The 25700-nt window shown below is 38.2% G+C and overlaps 1 protein-coding gene across 2 annotated transcripts in view; it reads left to right on the top strand.

The window, feature by feature from the left end:
• MGAT4A (alpha-1,3-mannosyl-glycoprotein 4-beta-N-acetylglucosaminyltransferase A) overlaps positions 1–25700 on the top strand; it is a 79871-nt gene that overhangs the window by 50973 nt on the left and 3198 nt on the right. For both annotated transcript variants that reach the window (XM_061377928.1, XM_061377927.1), the window contains 5 exons: positions 1242–1356; positions 10238–10368; positions 11007–11114; positions 11559–11752; positions 24049–24127. In XM_061377928.1, coding sequence (XP_061233912.1) covers positions 1242–1356; positions 10238–10368; positions 11007–11114; positions 11559–11752; positions 24049–24127 — 627 coding nt within the window. The remainder of the gene's footprint in view (positions 1–1241; positions 1357–10237; positions 10369–11006; positions 11115–11558; positions 11753–24048; positions 24128–25700) is intronic.

The raw sequence follows: 25700 nt of genomic DNA, 5'->3' as shown, positions 1-25700 counted from the left end.
ATCTGACCTGAACTTGCCCGGTGTAAGTTTGAATCCATTATTCCTTATTCTGTCGCTACAGTCCCTGATGAAGAGTCCCTCCCCAGCATCTTTATAGGCCTCCTTCAGATACTGGAAGGTTGCTATGATTTCTCCACGCAGCCTTCTCTTCTCCAGGCTCAACAGCACCAATTTTCTCAGCCTACCTTCATACGGGAGGTGCTCCAGTCCCCTGATCATCCTCATGTCCCTCCTCTGGACTTGCTCCAACAGTTCCATTTCCATGTCCTTTTTATGTTGAGGACACCAGAACTGTACACAATGCTCCAAGTGAGGTCTCACAAGAGCAGAATAGAGGAGCAGGACTACCTCCTTCAACCTGCTGGTCACGCTAATGACTGTTGTGTGTAGATACGTTTTCAATGTGTTGCTAGACTTGTTTTCTGTATTCCTTTTTAAAGAGGTTTTCAAGAACAGAGTTAAGCAATTTTGCTTTAATTTAGCTCAGAGTTGTCCCTAATTATGTGTCTTGCTGCTTTGAAGTAGAAGCTTTACCTACAGATACTGCAGATTTAGTGAGTAACTGCAGTTATGATCTTAATTTAGATTTTGGTACTGTGTCTCACTAGGGGGAGAGCACGAATACACTGGGAGAAAGGACTGAAGAATCAGGATCCACTGCATTTACTATGAATTAAAGGGCTTGTAGCACCCCATCTTGACAGTTCAAATGCCTGGACTAGATGATTTATTTGGACTATGCACCTATTCTGTTGGACAGCTAAAGCCAGGTGAAATGAATCTCACCTCTGTGGACAATGTCTCTTAGCTTCTTGTCACAGAGGAGAAATTTTTTCAGTGCTGTCAGGTGCATGAATAAAGAGAGTAACGTTTGTGTACAAATAAAACAGCTATTCTACTTGTTCTACTGGTAATGTCACTTAGTCTAGCATGATTTCAGTGATGATTTTTCTCTTATGGGAGAAGCTAGAAAAGCTGTGTTCTGAAGTAGTAAGTTGGGATACCTGTGTGGATTCTTACTACAGAAAGATAATGGTTCTCCACAAATAGACAGACTGTGACCCCTACAATAATTATTCTTGTCTATAGCATCTAGGTTTTATGGCAGCCGCTTGCATTAGAAATATACCGCTATGTGTTAGCAGTATATTGTAAATCAGAATTTCCTAGCTGTACTTTTTCCTCTTGCTTTTCTGGCTCTTGTTTTTATTTATGTTTATGTCATTGTTACCTTCCTCTAGCTTGAAGATGACATCGTTGTCAAGCAGAATTATTTCAGCACAATAAAAAATTTTGCACTCCAGCTCGCTTCTGAAGATTGGATGATTCTGGAATTTTCTCAGCTGGGTTTCATTGGTAAGAAATTGTTCACTTTACTTCAAAAGAGCACATTCATCCTCAGACTCTGAATTAATCGTGATCTGTCTTCAAAGCTACCTTCTTTGTACTGGAAATAACCCAAGAAGTAGAAATTTGTTGGTTTTTTTACGAACTCCGGTTTAACTCAGGATTATTTTTTTTGTTTTTTTTCTGTATGTTTTATTTGTTTCCCCCCTACCACTCAAAGTCCCCCCAGGTTGTTTCATATACGATTGTATGACTGAGTGTACTCATCTGTATACTTTTGTATGACTCAAACTGTTGGAAAAGAGCATTTTTATAACCAAAAGTTAGTACATTCATAAAAATACAGTTGAACTGCAAGGGATGACTTATTTTTAATGTAGCTGCTGTGAAACAAAATGTCATTAGAGCACACCTGTCTGAAGTAAAAGAAAAAAGCATGAGAACTAACTCCACCTAAAACAACTTTGTTGGTGTCTCTAACAAAATTTCCAAGAATAAGCAGGCATCACTTTGTCTTGGTTGCAAAGCCTGTTCTATCTCCACCTTTCTAATCAATCAAGGAGAAGTTATGACAGTCTGCTCCTTATTAGGTGTAGTTAGAGTCTATTTGTCATTTGCACTGAATGACAGTGAGAGAAGCTAAGGCAGCATTTCAGGCTTGTGGATTGACTACTAGGATGCTGTTGAAATTACTTTGGTTTTTTGCTCTTATGCTAATGATTTTATTGAGTGGTACTAAATGTAACAGAAATGCCATGAAAGAGTTGTTTTGAAGGGATTTCACTAATCAAAGGGTTATTTAATTACTGCAGTTATGTGTCATGATCTGTTTAAAGGCACTAAGCTGGAGATACGTGAGGAAAAATTAAAAGTGAAGTCGAACTGTGGAGATTCCTTATGTAGTCAACACAAATGATTCCAATGCAAGGGCTCTAAGCTGAGCTTAGAACAGAAAGAAGTTCTATGTGCAACAGATAAAGTGCAGTCCAAGTTCAGTCATTCTCTTGGAATTTCTCTCTCTTGTTTTTACTCTGGATCTACTTTCCAGAGAATGACTTAATCTTTAACTCAGTGACCCATAATGGTAGCACTGAGAATGCTGGCACTGTATGAATGGCATGTACTGTCCTTTTTCCAGCTCAGCATCAGGTGTGCTGTTGAGGCAATAGTTCCCTGACTTTCAGGGCCTCAGACATTAACTGAGTAGAAAGGAAAACAACAGATATCTCCTAAGGCTGCTGTGTTAGGGTACAAACTGGTGTTTTGTATATTTCTCTGTCAGTCTAACCTACAGAAACAATGGAGAGAAGAGAAAATAGGCAGAGGGAAGTCTCCTTATTTATCTTGTCACCATATAACCTATCTGCTTGGTTGCCTTGGGCTGTCAACAGATATGCACTGTTGCTGAAATAGTTATGGGACTGGATTTGTGGCCTCAAAGGTGGAAGGGAGAAACAGGATATGGTACTGCATATCACGGAAAAATAAGCAGAAGCTTTTGCCCTAAATAGACCTGTCTCCTCTGTTGGGAAGTCCCTTGCAATTCTCTATGGTTCTGTAGCTACAGAGACTGATTAAATACCAGCATCTGATTAGGCTTTTTTTCCTATTTTTTTAACAGTTAAACTATAACCCCAACTAAGCCCACAATTTGAGTTTTAGCTCCAGTCCTAATTGCACTTGAAATGTAAATTAAATGTATGATGTCTTTGGGCTATGGAAGTAAATTACATTCCTTTTACATTTGCTTAATTTAGTAGTGGAGTGTACTCACTTACAAATTGCAGTTTTGTAAGGCTGACATGTCAAAACTTGTGCAAAGCCAACTTACAGTTTAGGACATGCATTGTCTAGCTCATGCAGATGTATTTATTATTTGTGTATTTGTACATTTCACAGCCCTTTCTGTTCTCAGTGCTGCTATAGTAGAGGGCACAGTGCCTAAAGCCAGGAGTAGATAAATAGTTCTTAATATTGAGATTTGGCTTAATTACCTGCAGAACTGTTTAGAAATATTTTTAAAGTTTTTTTTCTGCTCTGTCTATATGCCTTTTTTCAGCAGTTGTAGTTTAAATTTAGTTATTAGCTCCTGCTGCTTGCATCCCTGTTCTTTGTTCCTTGGGTGATATTTGCGTGTCTCCTTTTAATTAGATGGTATCAGTAGGATTTCAGATGCATTTAGCTATGGCTACACATCTCAACGTTGCTTTTCTACCTAGAAAATTTAATTAGCTTTTTTCTCTCAGTTTAGCTCCTTATCCTGCTTTTAGGTTTTGAGAAAGAAATTAGTATTCATGAATGTGACTAAAATTTCTGCCTTGGAGGCACATTGGTGTGCTGTAACCATATACTGCATAGAAATTTTATGCGAGTAATGTAGATTTTTCTCATCTCTGCTGTCACTTTATGGATCTTGATGCATACTGATACTATGGTAGTTTGGTAATGTGGGTAGCTATGGAGAAGAGTAAAAGCAGCTATGTAACTGAGGATGGGTTTTGTGTAGATGTCTAAGAGCAAGTAGAGCACTGAATTGTCTAGATGCTACTGATTTAGAAATACTCTCTAAAAAGAGAGGTGTGGCTGATTCACTGTAAGCTATTGGAAACCTTGATCAGCTTGCAAGTTTGCTAGGTAAAAATCTTTCTTGTCACAGTGTATTTCTGAACTGAGAATCTAATTTATGCAAGTGCTACATGAAGAAGTGGCAAATGCAGCTATTTAGGCTGACAGCAGGATTACAGAATTCTGTCACCTCTGCCACAGAGAAGTTGCTTCCTTTGGGGTTCTTTTAATACTGAAAGCATAGTCTTTAGTGTTGTCAAGTATCTAATAAATAATGGGTGAGATGTATGCCGTTTCCCTTAGAAGCTCTGTGGAAGGAGATGCCTCTTTTGCTCTTCTGGATTGTGGCCCCTGACACAACAAAGTCATACTAGCTTTTTTATGAGAAATAAGTGATTTGTCTTGGAACTGCCTGTGAGCTGAAGTGTTTTACAGAGGATACGCAATACTCTGCACTGTAGCTATAATGCCATCTGTCCCAAACTTTTAATGGACTGGTCTGGAACTGGCCTTTTGGTTATCTTACACAGTTCCTCTGAATCTGATGTTTTAAGTCCTGTTGTTCTGAGTACAGTTTTGCTCTAGCTGTCCACATAGGTGAAGTTTGGGGAAGAGTAGATCAAATCAAATATTTGAGATTTAAATAACTTCAAAGAAGTTCTGGTTTTAATGCTAGTATTTGCATTTCATTAACAGGAAAAGCATAGAAATACTTAAACCATAGTTAGAATATGTGCTTGCAGATATAAAACTGTTGTTGGCATAGGCTTAATATATTTAATGATGCTTATGCAGAAGAATGAGAAGGAATGATTTAGATATTTGCATTTCAGAGAACTGTTGAAAACAAAATTTTCCATTTTGTGTCTGTTTTGTACTTGCCAACAAAATACTCAGGGCCAGAACAGTTCACTAAGGATAGCATTTAAATGGACTGAAAGTCAGATTGAAGGCTTGGCAGGACACAATAAGTAACAGCAAATGTTCTGCAATACCTTTTTTTTTAACCCGTCCTGGCTCTCACTGTTATCAATATAGATAAATAATATGGAGAAAGTCTTCCATATTTCATAAATATCTAGAGATTTATGGAGCAAGATTTTACATTTTGAGTCTTAATTCTCTTGGATTTCCAAGTTTCTTTCCGAAGGGTAGGTTGTAGGAACCCAGCATCTGAAACCTCCGAAATTTTGTCATTAAAGTCTCCTGGGTTGTGTCTGTTCTCATGCACTGTACCAAGTGCATGAGCATGGTACAAGATGAGCCACTGCTTCAATTCTTTCACATTATGTTTGGTTTGAGGTGGTGCCTGTTGACTGCAGGTTTTACTAAGGTATCCTTGGCTTGATGAATTTTGACTACATTCTGAGGATGGCCAGTGGGCAATCTGTAGCCTGGATTTAGAATGACATCTTAATGGCTCTGTGGCTCACAGCACTTTCCTCACCTGCAGCTGTGTATGAGGCTACAGGACTGCAGCACCTCGGCAAATGCTGCTTCTTGTTCTTGGGCTGTGGCTATGTCCTAGGAAAGCCAACCAGCTTCTGGTATCCACACTCAGGAGAGCCTAGGCAGGGGTTTGGTTGGTTTGGATTCAGAGAGGCTGGGGTGTTGATCTGTGGAGTAGGAGTTGTACTGATCTGCTTCCCATCACAAGGGTTAGCTGTGGACAGTCAGGGGTCCAGAGCTTTGAAGACCTGTTTTTGTTTTCCCAGGGCTTCACTGCAGAGGCCTGGTTTTAAGCAGATGTAGCAAGAGTGTTTTGGGGGAGAAAAGAGGGTGTTGATCCATAGCAGTACTGTGCTGTGCCGGAGGTGTCCTAAAATAGAAGTGACAGATGAGGGATGCTGTGCAAGTTGCTGGGACGAAGCTGTACCAAGTTGGGCATGGAAGGTGGTGGCAGCATTTCAGCAAGTAGTGTGTGGCTGTCTGTGCTTGGTTACTGAAGGGGGACCAGGGCTTTTCCCAGGAGCAGGGTGTTGTTCATTTTCGCTCCAGTGGTCACCAGGAATTAAAGTGAGAAGGCTTTGCCTGCACTGTCAAACCCTTCCATTGTGCTAGGCAGTGTAACATAGAGAGGCCAGCTCGGACTGAAGACAGGAATGCAAGTACAGCTAGCTGATGCTTACTTAGCGTATTCTGACCAGTTGCAGTTGCATGCATCAGGGTTTGTTTTAGGTGTGTGTGTTTGTGTTAATTTTCTTTATTTGTTTTGAGTTGGGTTTTTTTTTTCTTATTCTGTTTTCCTGGTGCATCCTGTGACATATTAACCAAATGATTCCCTGAGTCAAGGGTGGTTGACTGCGTGGTTGACAGCAGCACGCCTGAAGGAAAGTGCCTCTCAGCCTAGCCAAGTTTGCCATATGGAAGCAAATACTTTGTTGCTAAACCTGTTTCTATTTTAAGTAAAATTATGATAAATTAGGAAAAAGAGTAAATTCCCACTCTTACTTTCAGTCTTCTTATTTAATTTTAGGTACAGATCCGGTACATTAACATTCAGGTTTTAAATTACATGGTCTGTGAGTGTCTTTTCACTGTAGAGGACAACTGAAGACTGTAGTCCTTGTGCTCTTTAGATGATGAGCTAATCAAAGGAAGAAATGTATAGTGTAGTTCTATTGCTCTGTCCTTGGGTATAACAGGAAAAGCATTGCAGAACATCATGACTGTGTATCCTCCTGGAAGAGGATAAACTCTCTTCTGTCAGTTGCTGTTGAAATTGGAGCAATAATGTGGGGGTGTTTCTGTCTTTGAGTTACATGGTATTTTGCATCTGGCCAACACTACAGTTAAAGGTCCACTTCCTACGGATGCAAGTGTGAATGACAGACTTACCTCAGCAGGTGTCATCAAGAAATGATGGTTTCAGTTCTATAAACATCCCAGAAACATCTGATTAGTCACATTTTTTCAGCTTGTATTTGATTAGGATTCCTTGTATTTTTCTCTTCTCCTGCCCTATGCTATTGAAAGCAGTAGGCAGAGATGAATCACCAGGAAAACTGGAAGCCCGTTTAGTTGGAAGGAGCTGTTATTCTGCATGAATTATTTTACACAACATTGTACAAATCATGTGATTGTTTCCTACCCATTTAAAAATATTTACTTCCACAAATAATGTTTTAAAAATGACAATACAGTGTGTAAATAGTAACAGATAGTAACAATATACTAATAAAAAATCATAACATCTTTCATGTCTTTGAAGAAGAAAGCTTTGCAATTGTCCCGAGTTTAGCAGGAGTTGTCCCTTGTTTAGGGGGAGTTTCAAATTTTAGTTACAGCTTATTTTCAAGTGGAGATGCTTATTCAAGGGCCTCATTGTAAGAAGCACAAGTGATGTCAATGGTTTTGATTTATAAAGAGCCAAATTAAAAGTTTCTGTAAGGAGCAATTTTGATTAAGCAGTGTCAGGTCAGTTAATGTCTTACCACATTCACTTTGCCAACCCATGGTGTGAATGGTCTGCTTTATGAATATAGCATCATTCCAACAGATAAAATAATTGTGACTTTTATCAGATGCTTCATGTCTATATTTATTGCACTGCATCATGATGTAGCTTTGTGCTGACCCCTCCAAACTTATCCCAGAACTCCAAAAAAAGCATTACTTCATTGGCTATGTTCTGATCGAATTTCCTAGTAGTCATTAGAGAATGAGAGTGCATCATACCTGTTTTCTGGAAAGGACCATGCCCTATAGATGGTCCTTCTAAGTATGTGTCTACTTTTTGACAAAATAAAGGATCTTGCGATTTGAGATCCTGGCATTGGCAAAGCTAATCTCCATATGTAAGAATCTGATACCTAATAGTGTCAGCACACATAACAGGGCCCTGCAAACTTGATGCTGTCCTTTAATACCCTTGTTGCTACTGTGTTGAAGCTAACAATGGCATTCTATGTCTACTACTACTGATACCTGTTCTACTACAATGGCATACTGTATCTACTCTGAGATATTGTATATTGTGCCCGGCTCAGTCACCTGCTTCAGTTGAGAAATTTTTGATCCCTGTTACAACAGGGATTTGAATTCTCATCTTCTTGTTGTGGATTTTGTTTGTTTGGGTGTTTTTTTTATGCTGCCTTGTGTTAATCTTCTATGAATTACAGACTTCAGTGAGCCTCAAAAGAAAGAGGAGTAACTGAAGGTCTGGCTCTGAGTGATAGTCCCCAAGTACAGTCACAGTGAAAATAGTTTCCTAATAACTTAAGACTAGATAATTTTTTATTTTTTGTGTAATACTGGCTCATGGTGATACTTCAGGTATAACCCTCTCTTAGAATCATAGAATCAGGATGGTTTGGGTTGAAGGGACCTTAACGTTCATCCAGTTCCAACCCTCCTGCCGTGGGCAGGGACACCTTCCACTAGACCACGTTGCTCAAAGCCCCATCCAGCCTGGCTTTGAACACTGCCAGGGATGGGGCAGCCAGAGCTTCTCTAGGCAACCTGCGCCAGTGCCTCGCCACCCTCATAGTGAAGAATTTCTTCCTACTGTCTAATCTAAATCTATCCTCTTTCAGTTTAAAGCCGTTGCCCCTTGTTCTATCACTATGTTTCTCTGCTTATATAAATGCAAACATCCTTCTTAATGGCTAAATAAGGTAGACTGCACCATTTCTTCATTTCCACTCAGCCATCTGTTCAAGTAGTGGTATACTGCTGATAGTTTTTAACCTTCATACAAAACATTGTTCCCTGTGTGTAATCCACACTAGCCTATATAGCTCCTTAGTGGATTTTCCAAATTATGTCCTCTTGTAGACAATAACTAAATCCCATTTTCTGATGAGCGTGGGGAATGTTTTTGCCATCTCAGAGGGCAGCCTGTTCTCAATGTCTTCTCCAGCTGTTCTTCGTAAATGTAGAAGAAGATACTATGGTCTCTACCACTTATGGAACTTTTTATCTAAAAAGTCTGTGAAGACCTCAGATTACAAGTGCAAGAAACACAAACCACATTTCACATGCCTAAGTACTGTGCGTTAGTATGTTGTACAGAGCTCCCAAGTGTGGAGGGACAGGACACTTGCACTGGAGACTCTGATCTGGTGGACTCTGATCCATTAGTGCCCTCAAGCCCCAAGAGCTCATGCAGAAGTCAGCACTGACCACCGTCTGCAGAACTGAATCACTGCATCTGGTGTCTTTGTGAGTGATTCATTGTCATGTGACGTCTTTCTCCCTGCCTCCTTCTTTGTAGCCTAGTAAAGTAGAGGCAGGCTTCATCTGCAAACCTGATAATGTCCTCTGAATCCACCCTCAAATCTGACACTACCTTTGGGAGTTTAGTTGGTGCTCAGTCCCTGGTACAAGCACTTACCAGTCCGTCTTCAGCCTTGCACTGCCCCAGTCAGAATTGTGTTGCTTCTGGTAGCAGTGTCTTCATAGAAGATGCCTTTCTTAAGAGTGTCCACCTTTCTCTTCAGACTCCTGTGCTGACAGCGAAGTGTATTCCAGGACCATGTAAATAGTTGCTCTTGTTGATAGTAAATAGAATTTCTTCATCAACAGTAAATTTCTTTCTTTTGCCAAGGCCTCCTTAAAGCATCACCGTTTGCAGGGATCCCAAGAAACCTGTAGCACAGTGTGACCCAGAAGTCCACCTAGATTTGGCCAAGCAGCATGCTTGGCCATGGCAGTACTTGTCAAAGAAGTTTTGCAGCTTTTGTGGGAGAGACTTTCTACTAGGCAGCTGACTGTTTTGAGTATAGCTAGTTGGGAAAGCCCTTAGTGTAAGTACGCTGATGGCCTATGCCTTTCAGACAAAAACTTCTGGTCGCTGCTATGTGATGTCTTTATTTGTAAGTTGCATTGTCTCTGGTTATGGTCTAGTAGCTTCTTTCTTTCCCTTTGATTTTCTGTGCAGAATGATCTGGAGTTAGTGGTAGGTGTTCCAGCTCTGCTTTTTGTACAGGCAAATGCTGAAATTATATGACTGAGCAGATAACACTTGCAACAGCTCCTTGTCTCAGATGCTTGAAGCTTACATGTGACAGGGAGAATCATAGACACAAGTCCGTAACTCTTCTTCTATTTTTACAGACCAACAAGTTCTTTTCTTGGGGAGACTGTATTGTATACTGAATATCTTGGTAGCACCAAGATATAGTACAAAGACTTCTTATTTGAGTAGTTGTTTTATTTAGTTTTACATAGCTAAAAGGTATGGAGCTTTTAAAACATTGAGATTTCAAGTTTTTCATTGCTAACATTTCTTGTCTTGGCACCAACTTGTCATCTGTTGTCTTACTGTTTTCAGAAGACAATGTTATCTTTAAAATAACTCCTGTGTTTTTTAATGTCATCACAGGTAAAATGTTCCAGTCTCCAGATATCACTCTTATTGTAGAGTTCATATTTATGTTTTATAAAGAGAAACCTATTGATTGGCTGCTGGACCATATCCTCTGGGTGAAAGTGTGTAACCCTGAGAAAGATGCTGTAAGTTTGTTTTTATTATAAAGCTTCTAAAATGTTTTCATGATGGTGAGTTGGTTTTGTGAGCTGGAGGCTAGCATACTATGTATTATGGGGTACTGCATGTTCTGAGTCTTTCTTCCTACCAAGAATTTAGTCTCAAAAAGAAATTTAGAGAGTTCTCAGAGGCATTATGACTCTTATTGTTTCAGATTTTGGAGATTAATGCAATAGAATGAAAAGCAAAAGTCTAGTTGTTTTCTGTGCGCAGCATTCCTAAAATAACTCATTCACATAACCCCTCATTCACTGAGGCTCTGCAGAAAGCCATTGCTTAGATAGCAGTCATAGAGAAGGTTCTGAATGGGGAGTAAACTTTGAATTTTGGGCCTTCATTTCTCAAGTAGTTCCCTTGCTGAAAGACTAAGCAGGTTCTGTGCAAAAACCTTGAATAGTATTGGATTTGCCCAGCATTATTGGTAGATTCCTGGAATTAAAATAAGAACTACTAGATAAATAGGTCTGGGTTCTTGTTGAGAATTTTTGATTCATGTGATGTTACATACTTGCAGTAGGAACTCAGCAACTTTGTGTTGGTTTTACAAATGTGATTTATTCTTTTTTTATCCCTCTTCCATTTCCCCTTCTGCCTATCATTTCAGAAACATTGTGATCGACAGAAATCTAACCTGAGGATACGCTTCAGGCCTTCTCTTTTCCAGCATGTTGGCCTCCACTCCTCTCTAGCAGGGAAGATCCAGAAACTCACAGTTAGTACCTAAAATTTTGCTTCTTTTCCAGAGCAGGTTGATTAAATGAAAAACTTTGTGGCCTTTGAGAAAACAGACATTTTCTTGTCTGGCACTTTTAAGCGTGTTGTACATTACTCCAGTTGGAATGAAACCTGATTTCAACTGGTTACAATCAAGTATAAGTGCTAATTTCAGCTTGGTTTTGTGGATTTTTGCTAGGGGATGTTTTTTGTTTGTTTTTTTTTGGGGGGGGGGGTGTTGGTGGTTTTGTTATTTATTATGTTTTTTACTTCAGTGACATGTTCATCTTATCAGTAAGATCTGAAACACACAGAAATGAGTAATGCATTCATTCTCTGTTTGCCCCAAGGATTTGTTCTAAGTGTAATCACTTGGGGGGGGGGGGGAGCATAATGAAACAGGTTATCTGACCAGCACGATACTTGTCTTTATTTCAATTAGGATAAAGACTTCCTGAAACCATTATTGCATAAAATCCACGTGAATCCACCTGCAGAGGTTTCAACATCTTTAAAAGTCTACCAGGGACACACGCTAGAAAAAACCTATGTAGGGGAAGATTTTTTCTGGGCTGTCACACCTGTTGCTGGGGATTATATTCTATTTAAATTTGACAAGCCAGTCAATGTAGAAAGGTAAGTAATTATTTGCCTTTGGTCTCATATCTAAAGCTGCTTATTTGCCAAGAATGCTTGAAGATAGAAAGTGGGGCTGTCATTATAACCTAAAGTGAAATGACACAGAGTCTTTGGAGTTCACCTGAATTGATGTTCATTAGTGTCTTCCCTCTAATTCTTATGCAGTTCAAAACTGGTGCTTCTCTGGAAGTTCATAAGAGAATTTAAAAGAAGACAATTTGATTGTATTTGGTCGATCTGCTTCTAATTACAGAGCAATTGTACAGCATGGTATGTGGTACAGTATGTTGTGCCCTGCAGCCTTGGTCCCTTGATTGTCCAGAGCAGAAATCTTGCTGGAGCATATCACGATGTCCCCAGACCTGAAAGCTGGGAACTCTGAATGATAATGTTTTTCAGATGTAGCTTTAGGGCTTGAAAACAGTCAGCATGCTAAGACTCCAAGCTGACCTATTTGAAAAAATTAAAAATGACAAAAAAATAAAAGCGGCGGGCGGACCTGCCCTTCAAATACAAATATCTGTGATTTGTTAGAGGACTAAAGGTGACTTCTTTTTGGATACTACTCAGACTAAATAAGGGTAGTAAGAGTTTGTGCCTTAGAGCATAGTCATCCATTAGCTTTATGGAGGCTCATTTGCTGCTTTGCTTTTTACTGTCTTGCCAACATAGTAGTCCAAGACTCATAAAATGTTTATTTAGTGTCTGTTTAGATGTTATGTTTGTGGATTCCTTTTCTACTTTGTTTACATACCTTATGAGACCAGTACCTATAGTTTCTTTGTATCAATGTCACTGGGTGCTTTTCCTTGTGAAGCTGCCCTTTTTGCAGTCCTGAGCTGAATGCAGATAGTCAACTTTGGTGCCTTGATACATAATCAAAGGCTAAGTCTTCACCTTGGCTTAGAGCAACAGTAAGGATCAGTAGTTTCCTTGTTACTGTGTTATTCCGTATGAACATCTGACCTATGAAACTCAAGTTTGGCATTTGAGGAGTCAAATTGCTCTTTCAGTTCATCGTTAGGGTTTAAAAGACTTTTCTGGTTAGCTTTCCAAGGTGCATGCATTAAGCAGTATGACTGCCATACCTCCTTGGATTCAAGGCAGAATGTTTTTTATCCTGTGCCAATAGTTGAAAAAATACATATTTTTCAACTCAGATGTATGAATTCATTGATTTCTTTTAGATCAAATGTTCCCCTTCAAAATTATGAAGTAAATGTCCTATTTGTGTGTTTGTGTTGTTTTTCTGCTTCATTGCTTGGTGGTTCTTTTCTGGCTTCTTGATTGCTTTTTTAAAAATTATATGCATCTATGTTATGAATAGTGTAACTTTAAGCAGCAAATGTTAATCTTAGGTGGATTAGGATGAGTCAAGTGCACAATGGCCATTTTGAAGAGCACTGCTAGCAAGTATAGGGCAGCACTGTTACCAGTTAGAATGAAGCTACCTGTTCAGGTTTAACACTGTTTGGACTATCATTGAAAGCACTTTAAGAGTTTTGTTACGATTTTAGTTTCTATTGCCACAGTGTCCTCAAAAATGACATATTTTGCCTTTTTGAAGTCAGTGGCTGATTAGGGAGGGCTACAGATGGAATTTCAAATTGTTGAGGACTTGGTTTTGTTCATCTGCTTAATTGCAGCAGCAGATTTTGGTAGGTGAAGGTCAAGTGGAGCAGTGGTGTTACCTGATATTTCAAAGGTGCTTGCTGAGGCAGTCAAAGATAAAGCTGTGACCTGTTAGTTGAAACACAGAAAAGGGAAAGTGGACTGAGCATTAGGAAGACTTACTGGTGGGGACATGTATCTAACTATGGGAATTAAGAGTAGAAAATACACTATTGAGGGCCATCTTGTGTTTGTGAAGGGATGCAACAGGTGTTTCCTTCTTTAAATAATAGGGGTCTTAGAATGTATAGGAAAATTTTGTCTGCCAGAGTCAGTTTGAGTGTAGCTGCTTAATAACTCCCGTAATAAATTCTGAATAAACAGGTATTTAATGGAAATACTGACCGAACTCTGACTGAATGGGAGGTCTGTTACACTATAACAGAGCACTGACTTGTTCCTATAGTTTGTTTTTCCATACCACATGCTTTGCTGAACTGAATTTAAATTTTCTGCTGAGTATAAGAGTTCAATAATTACCTTTCATTAAGTCCTTAAGTATTTCATTTTTGAGATCTGAAAATATTGTCAGGGTAACACTGCAAGGATCTTTTAATAGTTTAAAATGAGAACTGCACCCATTTGCTGAGTAGGAAGGAACATTTGTGGCTATTCTGTGTAAGATCTGGTTGGTAGATCCCTGCTGAATATTGAGCAGTCAAATAGATGGTACTTGTTCTAAACCATACCTGGAGGTATGTGTAAATTGAAATTGTCAAATGCTCAGTTTAGTAACAGTTCTTGTACTAAACCATTATATGGTTTTTTAACAAGCAAAACATCTCCAGCCACAACACTGATGTCCCTTAATAGTAAGCTAGGATCTCATTTTTGGAATAAGAACATATCTACCTCTCAGAAGTATACTCTTGAGAATAAAAGTAGATCCCCTGACTTTCTTCTTAAAACAAATTGCACAGCGCTGTTGACGGTTGGGGTGTTTGTTTGATGGGGTTTTTGTTTGGTTGGTTGTTGGTTTGTTTTTGTTGTTGTTTTTAAATAAATGAATGTACTCTTTTCTACATAGAATCATAGAATAGTTAGGGTTGGAAAGGACCTTTAGATCATCAAGTTCCAACCCCCCTGTCCTGGGCAGGGACACCTCACACTAAAGCATATCACCCAAGGCCTCGTCCAACCTGGCCTTGAACACTGCCAGGGATGGAGCATTCACAACCTCCCTGGGCAACCCATTCCAGTGCCTCAACACCCTAACAGGAAAGAATTTCCTCCTTATATCCAATCTAAACTTCCCCTGTTTAAGTTTTAACCCATTACCCCTTGTCCCGTCACTACAGTCCCTAATGAAGAGTCCATCCCCAGCATCCCTATACGCCCCCTTCAGATACTGGAAGGCTGCTATGAGGTCTCCACACAGCCTTCTCTTCTCCAGGCTGAACAGCCCAAACTTTCTCAGCTGATCTTCATATGGGAGGTGCTCCAGTCCCCTGATCATTCTCGTGGCCCTCCTCTGGACTTGTTCCAACAGTTCCATGTCCTTTTTATGTTGAGGACACCAGAACTGCACACAATACTCCAAGTGAGGTCTCACAAGAGCAGAATAAAGGGGCAGGATCACCTCCTGCAACCTGGTGGTCACACTCCTTTTGATGCAGCCCAGGATACAGTTGCCTTTCTGGGCTGCGAGCGCACACTGAATCCAGCTCATGTTCATTTTCTCATCAACCAGCACCCCCAAGTCCTTCTCCGCAGGGCTGCTCTGAATCTCTGTGCAAAACAGCCTGCATTGTAAAGATAAGAAGTAGTGAATTTCTGCTCCCTTAACTTGTTATATAATTATTGAAATCCACTTTGCTATTTTGGTCTGCACACATTTAATTATTAAAACGGACAGTTATATTTTAGAGTTTCTTTATGAAGCATACATTATTACTACTTTAATGTTAGTACTGAGTGTAACTTCATTTTCCTCACTATAAAGAACAGATTCAATATACTTCTTTTCTTCACTAGTTACTCTTTTTTTTTCAAAGATGTCAGTGAGTATTGTGCCCTATCAGCTCATTCTGAACAGCTTTTGACTTCAGAAGTTGCTTTGAGAGTTTTTTTTATGTAGGAAGGTCTAAAATGTTGGTGAATGAGTAATGAGTCTTGAACAGAGATCAATAAACTTTGACTGTGATCCTGGTTTAAAAACAAAAAACCCAAACAAAACCAAACCAAAATAAAAACCAAAACAAAAGAGAGCATCCCTGAATCCCAGACAGACATTCCATTGCAGCACTTAATTGTTGCTCATGTCCATCATCGTCACAACCATCTCTTTTTTGACTGTCTTAAGTCTCAGAGTCCTCTCTGTAGATGTGATTAATACAAATCAGTCATGGTTTTCAGAGAAGATGTGCACTAATTACATTAAGGAAGCCTTTGGGAGCACATAACCAGTGGTTGTTTTAATTAGATTTTGTTTACTCTTGTCGGCTTTTCTGCAATAGGAATTTAGAAAGGGATTTATAATTTAGAATTGGAATTTATAATTTATAATAGGAATTTATAGAAAGGGATTCAGATTTATTTCAGTATAAATTGCTATCAAATGCTGATCTTTATTAAATAGGTTTTTAAAAGGTGCAGGAAAAGGTAAGGATGTATTTTATATTGGAAATAAATCCATCAAAACCTATCTCAGCTTCATGGGGGGGTGTGTGTGCGTATATATATACACATATAAATTTGCTTTGTATTTTTAAAATATGAGGCTTATCCTTTCTTGTCTGTAATTGCTTAGTAGTTTTAATATTTTCAAAAGGATTGGCAGAGTTTGGGTTTGGGGAGGGGAATTTTGCTTATGTTTGTGTTTGATTTGGGGTTTTTCTCCTCTCAGTCCCAATGCTGCTGTTAGCTCTGTAGTTGCCTCATAGTTGTGTTCTTCTTTTAGCAGCTTATTCTGTAGTCATCCTAATGTGACATTAATAAAGTGATTTTATGAGGTAGAACTTGCTGACTGGAATTTCAGCTTTAAACTGAAATCTTAATACTTTGACAAATCACCTTGTAGAATACGTTTACTACTTTGTGTTCTGGTACTGGCATAGATACTGAATGTGCAGTATTTCAGATTAATCACTCTATTTTTCATATTGTTGACCCTGGAATCCCAGGGAGCATGTGATGTTAGCTCACACTTATTTCCTGTGGCATCTTCTCACAACATAGAGTTACTAATCATGCAAGAAATAAATAATTGACTTAAGCTAGAAAATCAATGTGTTGAGTGTGAAGAGTATCTTGTTGGGCTCCTGGTAACTAGACGTATACATTATTTTGTCTGCTTCGAAATCACTGTGGCAATGTTGAAAAATACTCACATAAAAAGTGACAGTTGTTTGCCTCTTATTACTGTCACTTCATTGTAAAGGAAAATAAATGCAGCTTTTGAAACAGGTTCCCTTGCAGTGAAAACTTAAAAGGAATTTGATTTTTTTTTAAGTATAACAAAGTTACAAAAAAGTATCATAGCAGTTGGTCATAGATGTATGTAAAATATAGTTAATTATCTGCCTATGGGATGCAAGTCCTCCTGTGGGTAGATACACAAGAGCAAATGTATTACAAAGCAAAAAAAAAAAGACTTTCTAGCTGCTTTCCAAAACTGACAGTGACGTGGAACATTTTCATAATTTGCTTCTGCAGTAATAACCACTTAAATCCTAGGGAACTGCAAAATTGGTTGAATTTTAGGTTAGTAGAGGAATAATGCATAAGCTGTTCTTTGTTCGTATCACTGTTGAGTATAAAAACTCTTCTTCAGTGCAGCAAAATACATTCAACCTTTCTAGGGTGATTTTAGTTGAAGAACCACATACATGCACACACACACAGAGTGTATGGTTTAGAAATAGTCTTTGTTCTGATTTTAAAGATATAATACAGTTATTAAAGCTTAACAGCATCTTCATTTTATTAAGCTTTAATGATGGTATCAGTTGATAGGAAATATTTGAAAGTCTCATTAAATGTTTTGGTGTTTGTCAGTATGTTTCAGGTGGGATAATAATCATAGTTTATATCTTAAAGAAAAAAAAGAGAATTTGGGGATTCTGGTTTCTGTGTTTATATAAGCTGCTGTACTAATGAGTAGAACATCCTCAATTGGATGCACTGACAACAGGGATTTGGCAGGCAGGCTTCCAGTTACTTATGCCGTTTGCTCCGCTCCGGGCATGGAACTCTGCCCATAACAATGAGACAAGAACTTCATATGAAAAGGATGAAAAAACCTGAAGTATGGATCAGAGACAAAAGAAAAGAAGTCTGAGCCAAGGACATGCTGCTTCCTCCTTAATGGTACTAATATTCAAGATTTGTATATTTGGCAGTGTTCCTGGGTTTCTTAGTCAGAAACCTTGGAGTCTTAATGCTGTTACCTAAACAGGAGAAGTCTAATACCACTTGAGACACCCTAAATATTTCACCTGATTTCCAGAAGGGCTTGAGTCTCTGAGATGTCATAATATCATCTTGCTAGCCTGTGACAAGGTCTCATACCCAAGTGTAATCTCAAATGGTGGCAAATGCTATGTTTAAGAAAACTGAATGGAGTTATCATCTGTGCCTTTGGAGAATTAAACTGGGGGAAGAAAACATGTTTATGTGTGTATTAAAAATACCCAAACAACCCAAACAAACAAACAAACAAAAACCAAACAGAAAAACTAGCAACAACAAAAGCCTTTCTGCATTTCACTGGATTAAAAATTCAGCAGAAATAACCTTATGAAAGAGCGTAAGGACCATTTAACTAATACTGATGCAGTGGCAAAATAAGTAAATTCTTTAAAGAGTGGACATTTCAGGACAGAGAACAGCCCTTCCCTTAAAAAACAACTGAACAACAACAACAAATAAAAAACAAACGAGCAAAACCCAACCACAAAACACCAAAAAAGCTGAAACTACCTCTAAAATGAAGAAGTAAAAAGGTAAAATTAATTTAATTCCAGACTCTTTTCTATTACAGTTGACATGTATATGCTCTAGAGAGTACAGTGTAGGTTTAGAAAGCTGGTCTCATAGTCCTCACTTGGAAACAGAAGGCAAGAGTAGACCTGGGAATGAGATTTTTTTACCCAGCTAAATGCCTTCTCCTCATATTGCACAGTTGAAGAAATGGATATGGATAACCTTATCCAATTATGTAGGTTGATTTTCAAAGTGGTGTGAGAAAACTCATTTCTTAGTTGTGCGTTGGAGAACAAAAAGACTCAAACTGCTCCCTAAAATACCACTACCACCTCTTCAGTCAGGCTACCCTCTGTGGTCCTTTGACAGACATGAGCAAGTTCTCTCCTTTTGGTGTGCTGGTTTGGGACTTCATGTGAAAATGGGGAATTCATCCCTCACAGCTCACAAATGTGCAATTCAGTTTATATATAGACAGTTAGACTGGCTGCTTCTGGCAGAGGAAACGAAATCTTACCAGGCATTTTGTATAGAAGTTAATAGACTTTTTTTTTTCCCTTTTTCTTTTCTTTTTTTTTTTTTTGAAGTGTAAGCAGTTTTTGCAGAAGAGTGGTGAAGAGGCGTAGGGGGTGGGAGAAGAAACTGAGCTCGAGAGAGTGAAAAGATCTTATTCATCCTCTATTTGTATTTTGCATAAGGAAATAATGCATGGCTAATACCAGTTTCCAGTGACAGTAAAATAACATTTCCTAATGAGAACTCTGGGAAAATGAGAGGGAGGAGGTAGATTAGATTTCTTTTAGCACATTTGCATCCGGTGATCAAAAATACTGGATGGAATTGGTGAATAGTGACTCTTGAAGTGGATGATGGCATCTGTAGAGCCAAAAATCTGCTGACTGAATGCTGCTTTTATAGAAATGTGCAGAATTAAAAACTGTTACACTGCGTGTTGCTATGGATAGTGTGCTCAAACATGAAAGGAAACATTTCCTTACTGCTTTCTTCCTACCTCTTCTCCTTTTCTGAAAATGGGATGTACTAAAATACATCAAATTGCTAAAGAGAGAGACATAAGGAGGGTAGGTAGAGAAAATGATTTGATTCCTGATGTTTACAGAGTTTATGCATTCATAAATGGATTCTTAGAGTATTTGTTCAGCATTGAGTGAGAAGTCTTTTGTTTCGTTCAAAACCAAACCAAAATACATTGGCAGTGGATGTGAATTGTGCTTTTTAAAGAATTTTTGTATGCTAATTCCTTTCAGAAAGCTGGTGATCTACCAATAAAGTTACTGGTTTCTAAACAAAATAGAAAAAACATAGTATCACACTTTCTATATAAAAAATCATTAGCACTTCTATTTATTTAAATAAAATATAAAAGACAGCAAGACAGATTTTATTTTATTTTATTTTATTTTTAAATGGCTAAAAGAAAACAAAATAGTGACTAAAAAGAATAACAGCTTTCTGGGCTTTGATGTGAGGGATGTGATGCTTTGATGTGAGGGAAAGGAGATATGCATTCCCTTCATAAGTAAAATAGGTTCATAAGTAAAATAGGAGGAAGGTAAAGAGGCATGTGTAGTGGGATTTTGGGTTTGTTGTTTTGGGGGTTTTTTTGCAAGTATAGGTGTTGGAAAAATTTAGCTATTCAAAAAAGAATATTAAAGTTAACAGTGCAGATTAGTAATATTTGTATTATTTTATACAGATACTTGTGGGGATGTTCCAAAATATGAGAATCTTTATATATGCTTTCAGCTGGGGGAGTTTTGAATCTGAGGGTAATCTCTTAAAAGTACTGTAATAGTTCACTGCATTGGCAAACTAATGACATCTTTCATCAGCGTATTAATGATAATCATGCCTTTCCCCTCCCCTCCCTTGGTGTGTTAGGGTGAATATTTGTTTCAGCTTAGTGTTTGTTGTTGCTTTTTACCCTCCAACTGGCTTGATTTTATAGGTGTATAGTTTCATTTAAAAAAAAAGTCAAACCCTCAACTTGGGTAAATACTCAAGTGACTGAATAAGAAAATGTGCAGCTTTGCTCAATTTTATTTGAGGTTTTTGTTGCTTGGGTTTTTTGGTGTTTTTTGTTTGTTTGTTTTTGTTTTAGTTTTTGGTGTTTGTTTTTTTTACTAAGCCTTCAGTGCTCTTTAGATTTTGTGGGGTTGTTTGGGGTTTTTTTGTGCCATACGAGGTGTTCTTATCTAGCATTCTCTATTCCTCTCATACTACATTGAAGTCATGAGCAACATGTGTGTAAGTAACTTTCAGTAACTTCTAGCAGACAGGAGGTTGTCTCTGTTCTTGAATACGTACGATAGCTAGTTATTATCTTTGATCTGTAACTCTTGAAAAGGACACTGCCAGAGGAAAAGGTTCCCTAAGACTCAGATACCTCAGTATTTCATCTACCAGTCATAATTTAGAGTTACTTTTCTCCTATGACTTCCACTGAGAATGTCCGTATGTGTCCATGTTTCTATTTTGTAATTAAAGAAAGCTGTGTACTAATATTCCATAAGGTAGTAATTTTTTTTAACTTTGGGGTGAATTTGTGTTTGTTCAAGATCACTATATTTAAAGGTCTATGGCCTTCAGAACTTTAATTTGAAGGGATGGTGCAGAAGGTGTTATGTGTAAGCAGCAGATAGGCAAGGATATCTTAGTGACTCCATTCTAGGAAAATGTCAGTTAACTAGAAAGAAAAAAACCCATATTTTTACTGTTTACATGGACTGTCACATGTAAATCCCGGGATAGATGTCAGAATAATTTAGCAGCTAAAAGCACAGCTGCTTCCGAGTCTTTCAGTATCTGTATTGATAAATACCTGTCACAGTCTGAAAACCTTGGAAGCTTGTGATTTATCAGTATGTCAGGAAAGCAAATTTTACAAAAGAATAGCTAATGACACTTACTTTAGGAGCTGTAGAATTACCTGTTTGTAAGTTAAATTTTACGTCAAATGAAATTTTCTAGCTTGTAGATGTTATTTCTAAGCAAAAGGCTCATCATAGATGTGAATTGACTGAGTATGTGTATTCATACTGTTGTTAATCTGTTTAACCTTTTATGTCTATGTAGGTGCTCTCTGTCAAGGGTTCAAGCAAGGCTCAGATACAAAAATATCCCTTCCTTTCAAAACGTAATTTTAAATAAGATGTGACACATACATGTTTCATATACATGTGTGTGCATATGGGTAGATGGATAGCTATAGAAAACATACTAAAGCAGCAGGTTTGATTAGATGGAAACCTGACAATCAGATTTATGAATTACTTCTGCAAAGTCTGCCTACTTTGGAGTCCATTGCCGTAAATGGAGTGATACCTGCTGGGATGAGGTAACCCCACTCCAGTTTCAAAAGCTGATGGCACAGTAGGAGAAATGGGTGCCTATGGCTGCAGGGTTGCTTCTAAAAACAAAGAAACGACTCCCAAAATAAATAAGACAAACACACATACCAAAAAATCACAAGTAAACAAGAAAAGAATCTACCACCACGACCTGCCTCCCCCAGAAAATCCCACCCAGACATCCTAAAGCCATCAGTGTTCATTGAGAGCTCAGTGATCACAGATCACAAGGAGTTTCTTTGTGGCTTTTTAGGTGTGTCTTCTCAGAAATAAGATTTGTGAACTAGTAAGCAGTAAGGAAAAGCAGCGTGCCTGTGGTTTGGTTGGAGCGTTTGATGGCAGCATGTTAGGTATGTGTGTTTAATCATTTACGTTTTAAAATAGGTCTCCTTAGAATTTTCAGTGTTTTCAAGAGAAAAGTTGCCAGTAATGGTTAGGGTGTCTGACAGACTGAAGATGGCAGGTTACATCTGCTAGGTCAAAGACTTCAGAATATGCTTTTAGCTTCTTGTCATCTTTCTTTAGAGTTTTGTTTTGCTTATTATTGAAACATCCAGTAAAGGTGTCTTCTTAGAAAGGGTCATAAAGTCTTTGGGGTTTTTTTGGGTATTTAGAAAAAGCCACAGGATTTTTCTTGGAAGAACTGTGGATGTGTTAGGTGTCTTGTGTACTTTAGAACTGACTACCCTTTCTGTGAAACTACAGTGGGGAAACTGGTTTTCTTGAAGCACGTACATGATGAAGCTGACTGAATCCTGTTTTGTTTTGCAGTTCAGTCTGTGCAGTTCTGCCGAAAGCAGTGCAATAGAAATCACTGTAGCTTTCTTGTATCACAGCATGTGGTTTTACTCCTTTTCTGAGTTAATAAAAGAAATGTGTATGTGTATTTTTTTCATTACTTCTATCATTTTGGGATCACAGATATTTCTAATTCAGGGTCAGAGCACGCTGTTTTCCCCTCTTGTAGCTGTGGAGTGTGGATTCATGGCAAGTACGTTCAACGTATTGGATAAAGACAAACTGGAATTTACATCTCCAATTATGTCTTAATAAATTGCAAATTGAGCTAATGTTTGTAATTTTAATCAAGTGATAATTTCTGAACTAATTTTGTCTCTGGCTGGCGATGTATTTAATGTCGAAGATGGTGCTTACTGGTAATTTTTCCAAGTTCCAATTGAAGAAAGGTTTGAAATGTGTTGATAGTTTTTTACATATTCATTTGCACGTATTAAAAGTAAAATAGGCTTGTTAAAAGTGACATCTGAGTAGGTGTGATATCTAGGTAGTTTTTGACAGAATCTGATTGAACTGTGGTCTAGTAGAAAAATAGGTGATGATGAATTTTTCAACCGTTGATACCACCTAGTGGTAAAAAAAGTTGTTGCTTGTTTACATAATATGTATTCACAAGAGTGAATGAAGTTTGTGCCATATATAAAGGAAGGGAAATTTAACTGTCTTTTGTTAACATTATTTAATACATGGACAGTATTGCAAAAGCTGTTTGAGAGTGGGCAGATAGAGTTTCAAGGCTTCATTGCTTGTGTATAAGGATGGTTTTGGTACAGTTTTAAATATGTTTACTATGTCCTATTAAAAAAAAGGGTAATTTTCATTAAATGAATTATGGTAACAGGAACTTTGCACAGGTGTATATAAAAAAGTCCTTTTCTGTGTGTATATATGCACAAAAAGCATATGGGTTTGGGGTTTTTTAATAAATAATCATCTTTGGAGTAGAAATTTGAATTCAGGTAGCATTAAGGCTGTGAATACGGGTTGGGAATTCCTGGCATAGTCATTAATGAGACTTTGCAGTGAAACAGGATGGTGAACTGGTCTTGAGGGAAAGTAGCCTGGCAAAATGTTGACTTGGAGGCATTCCCAGAACGGGTTCAGAATGGATCTGCAGAGTTCATCCTATGAGCATAAAGATGGGTGTCGTGTGTTGGGGCGTGATGGGGAGAGGCTGAAGGAAGGCAGGGCTCCCACTTCTGGGGGTGGTAGCAGTGCATGCCAGGCAGTAACGACTACAGTGTTGGTCACTTCATATGCTGCTGTCTGTCAAGATCAGATTATGGAAACTACCTTTCTAAGTAAAATATTGCCCAACTAATTTTTAAAAGTGCAGAGCATCAGCCCTTTCAGTTATGGTACTATATGAAACCATTTTTCATTTCTTATTGCCAGCTGTTGTAGGTGCACCATAAAAGTTATGTTTGGCATTGTAACATCTGTAATGTGACTATTAACGTTTAAGACAGTAACTTAGCTAATTCTGACTGATGTATGTAGAGTGCTTTATCTTTCCCTTTTCATTTGCAGGTACTTGTTTCACAGTGGCAATCCAGAGCACCCAGGAGACATACTTCTGAACACTACTGTGGAAGTTTTGCCTTTTCAGGTATGAATTTACCAATTTGTCTTCTCCATTCTAAGATAAAAGCAAAACCTCCTAATTTTGTTGATGTTTTTAACAGGTTGAGACATGAATATTACTTTCCTTTAACTGTAGGACCTTGATGCTCTGATGCTGTCATATTTTTTTTTAATTGGATCTGTGTACAGAAAACTATTGTAACTGTTCAGATGTTCGTTCAAGATGAAGTCTGCTACAAGCGCCGTTGGTAATTTGGAGATGCAAAGCTCATTTTCTTAAAATTCTGCTACTGTTACAAAAAACCTTAAGCCAAAAACCTCTCCTATGTATTCTGGAAAACACGAAAGCTAAGTCGCTCTTTGACAATAAAAAGGCCTTGGATTGGGAACTGACACACATCCAAACCATACTAGATGTTGAAATAGCTGTACTCTTAAACCAAATGTGTTTCTTTCTCTTGATTACTGATTATTAATTTTTTTCCATAACTCAGAGTTTTTGCGTGTGAGGGCACTACATTATCTAAAGTATATTCTTGATGGAAGCCAGATGCTATGGGTTCTTTTTCTTCAACTACATATTGTAGCTAACCATGTATATCGCAAAACTTTGTGACAGGAATAAGATATTGTTTCAGTCAAGTTTTATTTTATTTACTGTTAAAATAGCAAAGTAATCCTCTCTTCTCCTATACACCTTGTGTAGGTACCTTGCCTTAAATAGCCATATGCTGAAAAGTAAATGAACATGGAAGACTTCACTTCTCCAGTCTTGCAGTCTGCATTCCTTAGGAATGTGCAAAAATAGGAAATTCCAACTACGCCACCCCTGAAAAGAAATTTGTCTGTGTTTGATTCTAATTATACAACATGATATGTGGGATATTATATTGTTGGATATTATAAGATTTTTAGGTTTTCTTTCTCAAGATTTTTGGAAATATATTCAACCACAAAGCCAGCAGCAGCTCTCACTTCATGTGGTCCCAAAATGCCGCAAGAATGCACATGATCATGAGAAAAAAATGTGCATCAAGCATCTCTGTTTTTGGCTACACTCAACTGTGAAATGTTCATCAAACCAGAGCATCCCTCAAGAACGGAATGCTACTGAGCTTCTGTTGCTATTGACACAATCTGTGGGGAAGTAAACAGGAAATTCTGCATCTGGCCCCTTCCTAAGTCATTGGTGTGAGCAGATAATGTCACCAGTATGGGGACAGTGGCTGCAGAATGATAGGTACCCTCCTGAGAGAACTGTTTCTCCACCATAGACTTCAGAAGAGCTGGAAGCCTATTCAGGTACTTCAGCCCTAATCCTCCATAAGCAGAATTAAGAAAAACAAAAAGCAACCCTTAGAAACCAGAGTGTCCCCAGCCTGGATTTGTCTGGGGCTTAAGCAAAACCCTCAAAACCCTCCAAAAACCCAACAAAACCCAAATTGCAAACCCAACCCAACCAATCAAAAAATCCACGAAACCACGCCACCTCCCAACTCCCTCCTAAAACCAAAAAAACCCATTGCTTTTTCAGCAGCCTCCCTTAAAGGTAGGAACTAATAAAAATAAAATATAAAATCAAATACAAAATAAAATAA

Source organism: Neopsephotus bourkii, unplaced genomic scaffold, assembly GCF_033783945.1.
Source record: "Neopsephotus bourkii isolate Nb327-2 ecotype Australia unplaced genomic scaffold, CSIRO-AGI_Nbou_v1 NB_1760, whole genome shotgun sequence".
Lineage (NCBI taxonomy): Eukaryota > Metazoa > Chordata > Aves > Psittaciformes > Psittacidae > Neopsephotus > Neopsephotus bourkii.
The sequence above is the reverse complement of the archived record's forward strand: the minus strand, read 5'-3'. Positions and strand labels throughout refer to the sequence as shown.